This window comes from Triturus cristatus, chromosome 11 (genome assembly GCF_964204655.1).
Source record: "Triturus cristatus chromosome 11, aTriCri1.1, whole genome shotgun sequence".
In the NCBI taxonomy this organism is placed as follows: Eukaryota; Metazoa; Chordata; class Amphibia; order Caudata; family Salamandridae; genus Triturus; species Triturus cristatus.
The window spans coordinates 1000343680-1000359847 of NC_140594.1; the positions used below are offsets into that span (position 1 = coordinate 1000343680).

Here is a 16168-nt window from a genome sequence, read left to right on the forward strand (position 1 = left end):
CACTGTGGCGTCAGAAAGAACCCCCTACATTTGAGATGTGGAGAGGCAGATTATTTGCAATTTGTAAACTTGAGACTAGTTTATATGCCATTAAAAGCCAACGGAAACGTAAACTCGGTGAGGAGATATGGGGGGCTCTAACGGAATATCTTTCACCAACAACATAAGATCTCAATTAAGCCCTGTCGGGCTGGTAGCGACTATGATTTTGCAATGTTTTTTGTTTCCTGTCATGAGGTACATGTTGTGTATTTTCTTATGATTTGCCTTATTCTCGTGTATCAACTTACTGACTTAATAAAAAAAAATAAAAAAGGAGACGGGAAGACCTTTGCATACTATGGTAGATGGTGCGGAGCCCAATGGGAGGAGCTTGCAAGTGATTTTGCATATTTTAATTCTCGTAGCAATTTACAGGAAGAACCATGCACTCTGCTCTCGCCAGGAGATGACAAGAAAGAACCTACTCGCCACGGTCACTACAGATTGTGCTCCTCCATCAAGGATTTCAGATTGTTTTTAGGTCTTGACGAGACCACACGTGCAATCTCAGAGACATGCGTTTAATCTGTGGGCTTTAGCCCGCCCACAGGCTTCTCAATTGCGTGCTCTATCGTCTATCTCATATTCTTTGCCTTTTGTCCCCGGCATGCATGGTCATGACTCTTCTTGTGTTTAGCCCTACCCCCAGAGCATGGACCAAGTACTCGTTTTAGGAACTACTTCTCTCTTTAATTTTTTTGCTCTCTACACAGTGATCGTGCTTTTACCAGCTCCATCCCCTCCCACTCACCCTCATGCCCCGTCCACAATTCACCCTGTCAGTGCTTTTCCATTTGTTGCCGATATCAGTTTCCCCCACATCCTCCCTCCCAACTTTGCTTGCTCCCTCGCACATCCGGGTGCTTGCCCGATCTACAAATCACCCCCTCCCCGACCTTGTCACTTCTTTAAACCCCTTCCTTGTAGCCTATTTTGTTCAAGCGAGTGGTGGCGTTCTGCCTTTTAATAACCTGTTAGCGTATAGCTGACGTGCTGATTGGAGCATTTGTGCACAGCTGCTCTAACGTGGCACACGTATAGTCTCCGTTTATTTTCCGCACATGTGGGTACTAGGTGTGTGTGTGTTTACTCCTTATGTGGTCTTTTGACAATCGTGTTTATAGCTGGAAAAATCAGGCCTCAAGCCAATCAAGAATGCGCCATTACAGAGTATGTCAGAGCTTCTAAAGTACCCGTGTCTTCTGCTGCAATTGCATAGCCACGTTTCTCCTGTGCAAAACGACTGAACTGTACGTGTCTCACCTTGTTGCTTCTCATTTCATAGGGTGGGACTCAGTTTCTTCAAATTTCTCCCGTTTTGACACTTTCTTACTTTTTCCACATTTATCGGTGAAGTTATTCCATGCGCCATTGTTGCTTAACATGAGTTCTCTTCAAAGGAGCCGGGCTAAGTATTTATGTCATCAAGGTCTGCCTGCCCCTAAGTGTCTAGTGGAAAAGGAGACTTTATTTGTTTGCCGTTGCAATGTTTTTCCTCATGTTCACTACAGTAAACCAGCCTGGCACGGATTCTTTCTGTTTTTTTGTGCAGGGTTATATAGCGCCAACACCACCCAAAGGCAGAGGAGTGCTTTGCATTACCACCAGTTACTTGTTTTGTGCAGTTTTAAATAGCACCAACACCACCCAAAGGTATTGGAGCGCTTTACATTAGCACCAGTTCCTTTACACAAGGACACATTCATTTTTGTAGGCATGGAGAGATTAAGTGATTTGCCCAGAATAAAGGATGTTAAGCCGACACTGATACTCTAACCCGATTTCCCAGCTCCGTAGTCAGCAGCTGTGGCCCATACGCTATATCCTCTCCCAAAAGGATGTCACAACCTCTCCCTAGCCTCAGCACCACATTTTGGGATTACAGTCAAATCACTTAATCGCCCCATGGCAGCCTGCATTTGCTGTTAGCTGCCCGTCCACCTCCCGCCCGGAGCTGCTTGTCCACTGAACTCCGTTGCACAGATCCCCTCACCCCCTGACTTTCACTTTTTTTTTGTCCAGCTTTATTTTGGGCCACTACCACCCAAAGATATTGGAGTGCTTTACATTAACAACAGTAAGTTATCACAAGGATACCGTAAACTTAAGCAAATCACTTTATCTCCCTGTGGCAGCCCGCATTTGCTGTTGATTGCCTGTCAACCTCCCTCCCGCATGTTGCTGCTTGCCCACGCAGAACTCACATTGCACAGATCCCCCACTTCCCCCAGATTGCCAGACTGCTTTTCACATTTGTTTTCTAGTTAAGTTTTATGAAGTGCCAACACCACCGAAGGTATTGGGGAGCTTTACATAAACACAAGTTACTTTACACAAGGACACATTCATTTTTGTAGGCATGGGAAGATTAAATGATTTGCCCAGAAACCAGGATGTTATGCCGACGTCGAAACTCAAACCCGGTTTCCTAGCTCCATAGACAGTAGCTCTGACCCTTATGCCAAATCATATCCCAAGAGGATGCCACACAGTCTCCCTAGTCACTGCTCCACATTTTGTGATTACTGGCAAATCACTTAATTTCCGCGTGGCAGCCTGCATTTACTGTTGGGTGCCCGTCCACCTCCGGCCCGTCACTGCTTGCCCCCACGGAACTCTGTTACACAGATCCCCTCCTCAGACTGCTTTTCACAATTTTTTATGCAGTTTTGTGTAGTGCCAGCACCACCCAAAGGTATTAAAGCACTTTACATTACCTCTAGTTTCTTTTTTTGTGCATTTTTATAGTGCCAACATCACCCGAAGGTACTGGAGCACTTTACATTAACACCAGTTACTTTACATAGGACACATTCATTTTTGTGGGCCCTGAGACACCAAAACTCAAACCTGGTTTACCAGCTCCATAACCAGCAGCTCAGGCCCTTACACCACATTCTCACCCGAAAGGACGTCATTTTTTTGAAGAACAGGATGTTGGTATGTGTGGGGGTTCTCTACTGGCAGGGATGTGGAATTTCTATAGCTGGACGCCCAGGACATACTGTTTGGGGTCAAGGGCCACAAGTTTTATGTGTATTTTGTCCTTGGGACAAGTAGGCCCAACCTCCTGCAACACAAACCCTTTGGCTGCCAGTTTGCAGTACCACAATATGGCTCAGGGAAAGGCACTGTCTGCAGTTAAGGTAATATTTGTGACCATATGTTAATGCAGTTCAAACTTGTATTATTAAATGAAAACCTTTATTATTAGAGTGAGCACACTAAGTAAATGTTGTAAGCTCTGACTGCACTACCGACAGTGGTTCCAGTATAAAAAGGTGTACACGTGTTTTCAAAGTTTAGTAATATAGGGCTATGTATAATGCTACCAGAATGCTCTCTGATTTGATGCAAATATTTGCAGAAGCTCGACAGTAAGATTGATATTTCTTTCCTTTAAAAATAAAATGAAAGCAGGAAAAAAAGCATTCTGCTAAACTACTGTAAAATTTCAGGTACCATTTCTTTGCAGCATTATTTAGTAACATGCGTTGATGAAGCTAGTATTTCACAGCAATATTCATAATGGAAAATCAGTGTAACCAGTTTCAATAAGATTATGGGGGGAAAAATAAACAAGCATTGGAAAAGCCAGCAGGTCTGAAATTGGTGTTCGGGTTTTTTGTTTTGTCAATGTGCGACTTGTTTTGGCATGGTTTTTGTAAAATCTCATTGCTGTGGGGACTGCCGGGCACTCACAATTATAACAGACAATTGCAAAAGCAAAAATGGATTTTGGTCTAAAAAAAAATACCACACACTGCCACACTAGTTCCTGGCACTGAACAAAACGACTTTGTGTGCCGATATGCTCCTTGTGAAAGAGCAGAATACGGTCACTCACAGTGAAGCCAGCCGATAGAGACAGAATTTTAATAAACGCAAAAGGTCATTTATATATTTATGTGGCTTATAGAGCGCCTGAATCACCCCCGAGGGGCATCGCCGCTTTAGTAGTGCATAGCGGTCAGCATCGGGTAGATGAGGGGGATTACAGAGTCATCGAACGAGATTGAAAAAGCGCGGTTGTGAGAAGTCGTCGAAATTGGAGATAATTGGAGCATTCACGAAGGTGAAGTGGAAGTTGATTCCAATATTTAGGGGGCAAGGTAGTAAAATGCCTTCCCCCCCCAGTGCGTGATTTCTTAATGCGGGGAACAACAAGAAGAGATTTTGATCCAGACCGGAGTGTTCTGGAGGGCTGATGATGTGAGAGACTATCACTAAAATAACTGGGAGCTTTGCCGTGAAGTGCCTTGTGTACTAAACAGCAGATTTTAAAGCTGATCCGTTTCCGAACAGGCAACCAATGGAGTCCCTGAAGTAGATGTAAGGAAGCGGTTCTGGCTGGGCAATTGGACACCAGACGTGCGGCAGTGTTTTGAACCACCTGAAGTTAATTGAGTGTTGCTTCAGAGGCTGCAATCAGGAGGGCATTACAGAAGTCCAGGCGACTTGCCACAAGGGCCTGTAGCAAAGTTTTCCTGACTATTAGAGGGAGAAAAGGAAAAGCCTTTCTAAAAAGACTTAAAGTAAAGAAGCAAGTGCCCACTGTGGTTGAAACTTTTGTTTCCCTCGGTGGTTTCAAATCTAAATGCACGCCTAGATTTTTCACCACTGCCTTGGGAGTAGGAGCGGGACCCAAATTGGAGGGCCACCATTCTGGGGACCAAAATAAGGGTGCCTCTCCAAAGAGTATGATTTCCGTTTTACTGGCATTCAACTGGAGAGAGTGGTTTCTCACCCATTCCGAAATTGCATTCATACCTTCAGAGAGGGCCAACTGGGTGTTAGCAGAATTTCTGTCAAATACAATTAGCAGCTGGGTGTCATCCGCATAGGAAACAGGGGTGAAGCCCAGGGTCCTCAGTAGATCTGCCAGGGGGGCCACATAAATGTTAAACAACGTGGGGCTCAGGCAAGAATCCTGGGGCACACCTTTAGTCAGCTTTGATGTAGAGGATTGGAAAGAACCTAGTGACAGTTTGGGTGAGGTTGTTTAGAAAATTAGCCAGGCACAGATAGGCTTGATTTTGAATACCGACATTTCTTAGTCTGGATAGAAGAATAGTATGAGATATTGTGTCAAATGCTGCTGACAATTCCAGCAGCACTAACAGTACCGCTTGCTCCTTACTAGGAAATGTTGGAGATTGTCTGTGACTGCAACTAAAGCGGTCTCTGTACTAAATTTGGGGCGAAAACCCGACTGGGAGGAATCTAGACCCCCAGTTGATTCCATGAAATCAGAAAGATAATGGTTCACATGCTTCTCCAGGAGTTTGGCCAAATAAGGCAACAAGGAGATAGGGCGGTAATTAGATAGATCTTCCTGAGAAGTGTTGGGTTTTTCCGAATTGGTATTATTTGGGCAACTTTCCATTCAGTAGGTAGTATGCCTGAGGTCAACGAGGAATTAAGGATAGGTCATGGTCAACGCCAGATTAGGGGCCCAATTAATAAAGAAATTCTCAAAAGTGCACCCATGGAATATGTCCTAGCATTAAGTGCAGCTATGTGGCTTTTGTGAATTCCCAATAATTTACAGAAGTAGGACAAAAAATAGTACTCCTAAAAAATATTTGTGAACTGCATTTTAGCATGAGCAAATATGCATGTGTAGATTTGCCAATGCGAAAATCTGAGTGTTAGCAAGGTCACTATCCCTCCAACCATGTTTTTCCCTACTCTGGAAGAAGGTTTACGTCTGCCATTGTCAGCAGTAAATTTCCAACATTTCTCAGTATGGTAAAAGATTAGAGAACAGTTGTTGAAAACCCTTAAAACATGCAAGTTCGTAGGTTTGCACAGACTCAAAAGGGCATTCTAACCCTGGAACTATTGCTTACCACTACCTTCAGCCCCATTATGTGGATCTGCGGAAATGTGGCAACATAAGAGGATTGCAAGTATTCAAACACTACTGTGGTATGAGCTCTGGCATAACTGAGTAACAACAATGATGTTGCTGTAAATAATTAAAATGATTATATTCTGAAAATATGAGATTTCGAGAAATTCTGAAATCATCACATTGAGAGTTCAAAATTACAAAGGTAAAAAAAAAAGGGAGGAGTCCTGAGTGACAACATATGCATTTTCTTTTCCTTTGGCGCTGTCAATATTTTGACAGCTGCAAACCTTCTTCACACACTCTACCATAAAATCATAATTTCATTTGGCACAAATGTGATCACAACTCTGTGCGCTCTGCAGAGAGGCCAAGGATTAGATGAGCATGTCGTGTGACCACCATGTGACAGGCACTGTGACAAACTCCCACAACCTTCAGCTTCAAATCTAGAGCTTTCAAACGTGCCCATCATGAAAGTCCTTTAATACCCTGAACTCACCCAGACACTGAGGATGCGCTGAGTCTGCTGTTCTCACCCTCCCCCCAGAGTAGTAACTCGTTGGAGTCCGTCAACTATGGGCTTCAGCTGCCTCGGTACCCAGCTGCCACTGGGCAATAAAAAACTGAATTGTTAACTCCTGGGTGGCAGAGGCAGTGCAAGCAGCTGTTGTACGAGCCGCACTCCCTGTGCTGAATCTGAGCCGGTTTGGCAAACACTAAACTTATTAAATAAGGCCTAGTCTCACAGGCCGTTGTAAAGTAAACATTTATACTCATCATGCCTTTGCTTGTGTGCATGCTTAACAGAAAAAAAAAAACACGTATCTTTGACACAAACTTTTTTTTTTGCTAACGAAGGAAAGGAAATCAAAATCTGTCAAGGTTGCCCGAGCTCGTAAATTAGGCGTGGAAGCAGGTTTGACTTTCTATTTTGGCATTGTCCTCTCGCGGTGTGAATTAAACAAATGAATAACTGTGCAAACAGAGAAGTGGGGAAATGTCAGGGAGAAAGTGGAACTAACATGCCTCGCGCTGGCGCGCTATGGATAGAACAGGTGTGACGACAGAACAGTGAAGGAACAGCTCCCAGACAGCACAGGAAGAAGGTTTTAAGAAAATGCACGCTTGCCAGGCTTTCGGGGAATAAGTTAATACTGTGTCACAAAAAGCCTCAAAGTAGCTAGAACGGGATTGCTGGCAACGGGTTGTGTTTTTACAGAACGAGTTACTACTCTGGGGAGTTGAGAGGTTTGATTTTTTTTTTTTTATTTATAAAGAAGCATTACAGCATCTACAGTTTTCTTGACTCTATAGCTAAAAGAAGCAGAAAAAAACACGCGGGGCAGCGCGGCGACCGCGAATGCGCTAATTAGAAACATAATACCAAACAGATGGCACCGCTGCTCGCTCCCGCAAGCTGTAGGCTGTGAGCAGATACATTTACTGGGAAAGGTGGGACATGGACCTGCCTTTACCCCAATTGCATGCTGTCTTTTTTAGAAAGATGCACGCAAAGCCCAAATGAAATAATGCTATAAAAAAAGCTACACGAGCTGGCGAAAAGTCCAGAGTGATTACATGAGGCCCTCTCCTAGAGCAACGCATGCGCGCTGCCTAGGCTCGACCTAAAAACTTAGAAATTCACTGAAAAAAACTAAATTTACAGGGACGTTATAGTTGGGAAACAGTATTTAAAAAAACTTAGGAATTCACTGAATAAAACAAAGGTTAGAGGGACTTTATAGCTAGGCTCAAGTTTCACTCATACAAAACTAGAGAAATTCAGCAGTTATAGTTAACTGAGCTAACTATAACTCGCGCCCCCACAATGCACAGCTTATGACCTCACATATTACATTACTCATGATATATCAAATGACATCACTGATGACATCATCCACAGAATCTGATGCACCCACTCACATCCCAATATAACCTTTCAAACACCCACTCCAACTTCTACACTAGCATTCTCAAAACGAACGACACACCCATACCAGTACTTACACACCCACTTACTGATTCATAGGTCTACAAACACATCTACTCAGTTACCCATAAAGCCACTCATACACCAACTCACTCACTAATACATCCACTGATATTTCTACTCATACAGCCACTCACACAGTCCCTCACTCAAAGCTACTCGCAGCCCTACTGACTCACCTGTAGTGTCAATCACACAGCAGTTTACTCACCTACACATTTATACAGACACCCATTTATTCATACAGATACTAACACATACCCACTCACCTATACAGTCACTGAGGCAAGCACACACTCACCCATACGGCCACACTCAGTCACACATACAGTCACTCATACTCCAACACTCACTTATACTGCCTTTCACATATGCAGTTACTCACCCATATACCACTGACACATCAATTCACTCACGACACAGCCATACATACATTCACTCATCCATACAGCCACTTACACACTCCCTAACCCAGAAAGCCACTTACTCATCCATGCACTCATCCATACAGGTATTTACACCCCCCACCAACCCACACAGACATTGAGACACCCATACACGTACTCAAACAACCAATCACTCACTAATACAGAAACTCACGTCCACCCACACACCTATACAACCCCTTAGAAAACAACTGACAGACAGATACAGACATTCACACAACAAGTCACTCACACATACATTCACTGAGACACTTAATTATTCACTTATACAGATACTCAAGCACCCATTGAATCATCCAATCAGGGACCCATACACCCACTGATTCACCAATACACCTTAAAAAACACTCAGTCACAGGATGATGACATCAGTGATGTCATTTGAGATGTCACTGACCATGTCACATAACATGTGAGGTCATAAGCAGTGCATTGCGGGGGCGCCAATTATAGTTAGCTCAGCGGCAGCGTGGAATTGGATTGTCACGCTGCCGCTTCTGAATTACTGCTGCACTTTTAAATATTGTCGGAGCACTTTGCTCCTTTTTAAAATTGGACTTGTTGTGTTGTTTTTTCATAAATCGGATTTGGTGGTAACCATTTTTAAATTCATCCTTCTTACTCCCCCCATGTTCGCTTTGCCTGCACTTTAATAGAAATTAACACGACTCACCACTTGGGTGAAATTCGCACCGCCTCACTCCCGACCGCCATCTTGAGTGTGGGCTTAGAGACGCTCCCAAGACGCCTCTGGGGGTAGCACTCTAGTCTTCCCGAGTGCTCTTTGGCAAATACTATTTAAAGGACTAGAATGCAAGCGCGCAGCGGCGCGCCGGAGGAGCGCCAGAGGAAAGCCCGTCTGCGCCCGTCCGGGCCCAGGGGCCAGTACCCCTAGTCTGCCTTATATTTACTCTATGGATACCCTTCGGGCTCTAAGGACAGGTAATACGGGGCTAGACACTACAACACTAGCCACGCTTCGAGAAGAAGCTTTGCTGCAGGTAGAAGGTGAACCTAGACGATCCAGGAGTTCGCCACACCCCCTTAGGTCCCGAGGGCTAAAAATTGCGACGCTGAACACACGCTCTTTGCAAAAACACCATCTGGAGGTTTTTTCACTCCTTGTCGATGGCGAGATTGATATCCTTGCCCTCACGGAGACCTGGCTAGGCACTTCATCTACGCCGGACATACTGGCTGCTTTGCCTCCCGAATTTGATGCGCTATGGTATAATCGCCTCAATGACTGTAGGGGGGGGGGGTCGCCATTTTATTTAAAAAAAAGTCTCAAGGTGACACAGGTCGTAGCTGAAAACTGACTGTGCGGAGCTCCTGGGGATACAAATCTCACTTAAATCCTCCTGTATTATGTTGCTGGTAGTGTACCGCCCACCACAGAGCTCGCCAGATTTTAAGGACGCCTTCCTGGAGCTCTTGACGGATTTGGGCTCCAGATATAAATCCCTTATGGTGGTAGGGGACTTCAACTACCAATGGGATAAGGTACCTAGAGACCTCACAGAGGTAGAGTTCGAAAATAATCTTTCCTCGCTTAACTTACAGCAACTAGTAGTAGGACCAACGCATGTGAAGGACCATACACTAGACTTAATTTGGTCTTCCATATCCCGGACAGAAATAACTGAGGTCAATCCCTGCATATGGTCAGACCATTTCCTGATCAAGTGCTGGGATCCAGGAGACCCCTCACCTGCAGTGTCCAGTCAATTGTGGAGAAAGGTCCGGTCTTGGAAGAAGATAGAGGCAGACTCTCTACTTTCCACGCTGCTTTCCACTTCACTTCCTAAGATGAGGGAGAAGAGCCTAGACTCCGATACTACAGCCCTTATGGCCTGGATCTGTGCTGCTCTGGACAAACTGGCCCCTGAGCGGCTGGAGAAGACCAGAGCAAAAGGAAAGGGAGCACCGTGGTTTGATGCCTCACTCAGGGAAAAGAAACAAGCCCTCCGTAAGGTGGAAAGAAGGTGGAGACTCAGCTATAGCCCAGCGGAGTCAGAAACCTATAAATTGCTTCTCTCAAAATACAAGGTGGATATCCTGGTGAGGAAGTCAGCCTTCTATGAGAATAGAATTAGAGGGGCCACGAACAAACAAAGGGAGACCTTCGCGATCCTAAGGGAATTGACGCAGCTGGATGGGAAGATTCCTGCTAGTGACCAACCAGACTGTGACACCTTTCAGAGGTTCTTTCTTCAGAAAGTACAGGACATTATTAGGGACATCACGGAGATCCCAGCTGAACCTCTGCTGTCATCTTGCCCTGCTAGTCAGGAGACGATAGGGATGTTGAACAGTTTCCCATGTATTGACGAGGAGAGCTTGGCTGAGCTTGTCGGCCTAGTCAAGTCAGGCTCCAGCACGGATCCATGCCCCCCGAGAATCTTTCAAATGGCCCTGCCTGGTATTCAAACTCAGCTGTTGAGCCTACTGAACGATTCATTAGAGACGGGCTATCTCCCAGTCCAGCTGAAGGAAGCTAGGGTTTCTCCACTCTTAAAGAAAGCAGGAACAGACACCAAGACTTTAAAGAACTATAGGCCTATCTCGCAACTGCCATTCCTGGGCAAAATCCTGGAAAAACATGTTCTGAACACACTGGCTAGCTACCTGGAGGAACATGGTTTACTCCATGCCAGGCAGGCGGGCTTTCGGCCCCAACACAGCACAGAACTAGTAATGGCCACTGTCACTGATGAGCTGAGAATCAGGGCGGACAATAAACAGCCTTGTGCCCTGATTCTACTGGACTTGTCAGCGGCATTCGATAAGGTCAGCCATACCATCTTGCTGGACCGTATCGCAAAGCTGGGAATAACAGGACAAGCGCTCAAGTGGCTTGAATCTTTCCTGACGGGTCGAACCCAGAGGGTGCAGCTGAGAGACCAGTTATCTGAGGCAAGTGATGTGACCTGGGGCGTACCCCAGGGGTCCGCACTTTCTCCCTTGCTCTTTAACATTTACCTACAACCTTTGGTGGAGGAGTTAATGCATAGGAATTGTCAAATTTTCAACTATGCTGACGATACCCAGCTATTGGTCCAGCTGGAAGATACAAGGGAAGCACAGGAATCGGTAAGGAATTTGCTCCGATTCACTGTAAATTGGATGACCAATAACCTTCTGAAAGTGAACGCTGAAAAAACAGAGGTGCTGGTCATCACAAACCGAGTCAATCCCTGGTGCGATCTGTTCTGGCCCCCAGAACTAGGTATAACACCTATACCTGGTAGGGTGGTCAAAAGCGTAGGGCTAAAGGTTGATGTAGACCTTTCCATGGCCCCTCAAGTCTCGGCGGTGGTGGGGTCTTGCACGGGGGTGCTGAGGCAACTGCGAAAGTTAGCACCTATTCTATCAGCCCCCACTCTGTAGTCCATCGTGTCCGCCACAGTCATCTCGAGGCTGGATTATGGAAATGCTTTATATCTTGGCCTGCCGCAGAAGTTGTTGAGGGAACTGCAGGTGGTGCAGAACGATGCGGCCAGGCTGATCTTTCCCTACCTAGGAACTCGCATGCAACCCCACTTCTCCGGATGCTGCACTGGCTGCCTGTTAAGTTTAGAGTGCAGTTTAAGTGTCTTTGCATGGCTCACAAGGCAATCTTCGGCAAAGCCCCAGAATACATTAAACAGCGCCTGAGGAAGTACATTCCAGGCAGAACCTTGCGTTCGGACAAGGCCTCCAATCTGATCCAACCCAGATTTAAGTTAAAATCTAAAGGGGGCAGGGCTCTTTCTGTACTTCTCCCACAATTGTGGAATGAGCTACCGGCCAGCCTGAAGGAAGACTCACAGCTACTGTCCTTCAGGAAGAACTTGAAGACTCATCTGTTTAAAAAGTCAACATCTTCGCCCTAATTGGGGCGGACGGCGGAGTGATCTAGGAGACAGCAGGTTATGTTCCTTTTCTGTGTGAGCGCTTAGAGACCGGCGATGATAGGCGCTATACAAAAACACTATAACATAACTGCTGAATTTCTTTGGTTTTGTACAAGAAAAACATGAGTCTAACTAGAACGTCCCTGTAACCTTTGGGGTGTGTGTATATATATATATATATATACACACATATACACACACACATTTTTCCTGAAGTAACATTTTTATTACAATGAAAATTTATTTTTCTCATCCAAAACTACCCAGCTTTACCTTTCTCAGCCTTAGCCTGCCTTTACGTGCTCATTAGCACCAAATTCATGCTAAAAAGATTGCTACAAAATGCAACTGGCAAAATAAATGCCAAACCAAAACACAAAAAAGGCATTGCACATTCATGCAGCAGATGCAACATGTGTAAATCACTGTATGCAAAATATTACAAGTGAATAAAACAAGGAGAACTATAGGCTCGAAAAATCAGAAAAATTGTACTAGTCCTGCAGGTCTAGTCCCTTGGAAAATCCCCTCGACCTCACTGCAACCTACTTGACCTCCGTCTCTGAAAACGGAGCAAAAGTGACAAGATAACAAGATTTAAAGGTATCTTTATTGCTCATTCCAGTTAGTTTGTCTTCCTACTTGCCAGAAAGGGCGAGTAGGACCTAAAAATAGCTCGTCCTCATCAATTCTCCCTAGCAAATGCGAGCGGGCGAGTGGATTTGTCGAGCCCTATAGGGTGTAGGAGTCAAATGTCATCCATACTGGTATGCAATATATTTAAAAGTTGTTTGTTCTGAGAAGCAATGACTCAGGTTTCGAAACGTTGTATAGTGTTTGGAGTGGGGTTCGCTAATACAAATATATTTCTAAACAAAGACAACATTTTTTAATCAACATTTGCATAATGAAACACTGCAAAAAACCCAAAATAAACAAAACTGTATCTTGCAGTTTGCATGCAGGCATTTGATGACAACAGTTCATAACTGACTGTGTTATATTAGGATTGTACATGATGAACTGCAAGTAACAAAAGGATCTGTGACAAAAGCAGAAACCCAGTAAGCGATCCATATAAAATACATTGATGATGTATGTCATCATTATTCAATGCCTCACATGAAAGTCCATAAACATTGCAGATTCAATCTCTTGGTTACAGTTTAAAGCAAGAGACAGTCTGCGTTGCATCCTCACATGGCCCTGCATGAACTACCTGCATACAAGAGGCAATCAGGCAAAGAAAGCCCAGATTCCACCATTGTAAGAATGACTATAAAAAGTGAAGCGATCCTAGGCATGTTGACGGGACCTCACTTAATGGCAAGGCCTGTCGGTTATCAAGGACCAATATGGCAAGCCAAGGTTCAATCAAGGGATGTGTTTTTTCCCTCGTTCACAGACAGAGCAAGCTGAAAAGATGTCAATTCCTAATGAGGAGAGTCTAAATCCCTCTCAAAAGAGGACAGCAGACAGCCGTCCTACTATCAAAAAGAGATGTGCAACTACCCTTTCTAAATTGGACGGCCATGACATGTCAAAATGGATGAAGTAGCCTTTAATATACAAAATAACGGCATAACAGAACAAGGACTGACAACGATTACAATTATTTCAAAGAAATGTTGATGCATGATAATAAGAGAAGACAAATAACTGAAAGGAAGAGTAAATTACAATCATATTGAATATACATATCAAACAAATGGCATTCTTTGATAAAGAGAATGATAAACAATACGAAAAGGTCTTAAATGTCACCATGGACAAAGAAGTAAATATAATATAGAGAGTCGCAAGAAATGCAAAGAAATATTTCAAATAGACTAAATATTGAATTTTTACAATATCTACCACACTCGCACCCTATAATTTCATTCAATGCAATCTCCTGGGGTTAGATGCAACAACAATCACCCAAACTACACAAAATGAAAAATGCCACAGACTAGTTCAATTGCGTGACAAAAACTAATTGCAACCTTAACGGGACTCATACTTGCTAACATTTGGTTATGGCATTTATTGGAAAGCGAATGCGCATTTTAGGAGACAACGGTTGATTGCTGGGCATGGATACTGTAATGAAGGTGCCTACACTTGATTGCAGGGTTATCTGAGAGGTAAGAGTCATAATATAGGATATCATTGCACTTCGCGGCAGAGATAGCATCTAACAGTAGTGGGACTATTCAGCTGAGCTGGCCGCGTAAAGGGATAATACAGTGACAATTCAGCTATGCTACTGCGTCTATAAAGGACAGTGACTTTTCAGCGTGGTTGCTAAACAAAGTGGAATAGCGCAGGTATTACTCAGAATGGCCATTCCTGCCCGATATACACAGTGGGCAGAACCGATACGTTGTTTCCATTTAAAGTTTTGCCATCACACCCCCATTTACGTGTGTCATTTGGCAATTGACTCCAAAACTTTTGAGGAAACCAGAGTATGTGTCACAAACACAGGGCAACGTTTGGACTCGTGAGGTATCTGTCTGCATTTCAAAATCTGATGATGTGGCAGATAGACCAGTGATATATGCCAGTGACATGAACAGGACACACTGTTCTTAAGAGACAACATTACAAAGTGCACATTGGAGGCTGATATGAGAGGATAACGGCATCATGCGAGAGGACAGCTATCTCCACCTCCCATCCAAGGAATGCAGCTGTGACTGTAGGCAGAATTGAGGTGGGGGCACAAGAGTTAGGATGGGGGTTTAAACAAACCGAAGTGCAGGTGAAGAGCGTGGGTCTGCAGGGTACAACGCCCCCCATAAGTCACACTGCGGCACACAGCTTGGAGGGGCATTCCAGCAGGAGGACCCCTGATGCGAGGTGGGTAGGTGGTCGTCACTCGCAAAGCAGCTGCCATTATGTTAGACGATTCTCTCTCCCTTGCGCTTAGAGGGCTTTCCCTTGCATCCCTCCACCAGTGAACATGCATGAGGGGAGGAGCGGCCTCTGTTTACCTGGCTCCGTTTCTTCTGTCTGCGCCGCTCCGCCATCTTTCTCAACGTTTGTCTGGAGCGTGACGTGGAGCCGACACGGAGAGGAGGGCGGCCGCAAGTCTCGCGAGAGGTGTGCTGCCCAGCATTCGTGAATAGCGGCAAAGTCTCCGGGTAGAGAGGTGGCTGTGTGACGTCATCCAAGACCATGGTGACACCATGGCGGTGCTTTCCAGGATCCCTTCTCCCCCATCGCCTCCAATGAAGTTAGCTCCAGATCTCAAAAGGGCCCAGCCCCCATAGCAGGACTAATAGGGCTGCCCATATTTAATTCTACTGGACGAGAACACCCTAGCCCTGAATATCGTACTAGTTTGCGATCAGCATCCTCTAACGCACTGATATCAGAGTAGTGCCCGGGGGCAGCATTACATGTGTCCCCTGGTCAACAGAGGTTTACTCGTCTCAGCACGAACAATACAATGTTATAAAAACAGGGAGGTATTCATTTAAAAGTTTATTAGTGTTAAATAAAAAAGGAAGTAACTAGGGAATCCTTCACTGCTCAACGTTTTAAGAACGTCTTCATTTTTAAAGACATCTTGCAGCATAAGTCTAAAAATATGTTAGTCTCTTCAAAAATCGGAAAGTTTATTTAATTAACATGCAGAACCTTTACCTTAGTTCATAAGATTAAATCAGTGTCCTCTTATTTGTGATGATAATGAAAAAGGAGGGACATTGAAATAAAAACAATTGCCTAGGATCACACAATTCAATAAGGTCGGGAAGACAGGATTAATCCCAGGCTCTCTGGTTTCACATTGTGCAATTCAGCCACTAGAAGTATATGCTTAGCTTCCTCTATACCCACCTTACTGTTAACTCTCGACCGCCACCCTGCAGACATCAGTGCGGCCCTCAGTCCCATCACAGACCAAATTTATTGGCCCCTGGAAAAATATTTGGGAGTACCCATGCTC

The 16168-nt window shown here is 44.7% G+C and overlaps 1 protein-coding gene across 1 annotated transcript in view; it reads right to left on the minus strand.

Annotated features, from left to right (window-relative positions):
• The window catches only part of SEC62 (SEC62 preprotein translocation factor), a 269678-nt gene extending 254415 nt beyond the window's left edge, over window positions 1-15263 (minus strand). Inside the window, exon 1 of the mRNA XM_085635139.1 lies at window positions 15210-15263. Within this exon, the coding sequence (XP_085491265.1) occupies window positions 15210-15245 (36 nt within the window). The 5' untranslated portion in view covers window positions 15246-15263. The remainder of the gene's footprint in view (window positions 1-15209) is intronic.
• Between the last annotated feature and the right edge of the window lie 905 nt (window positions 15264-16168).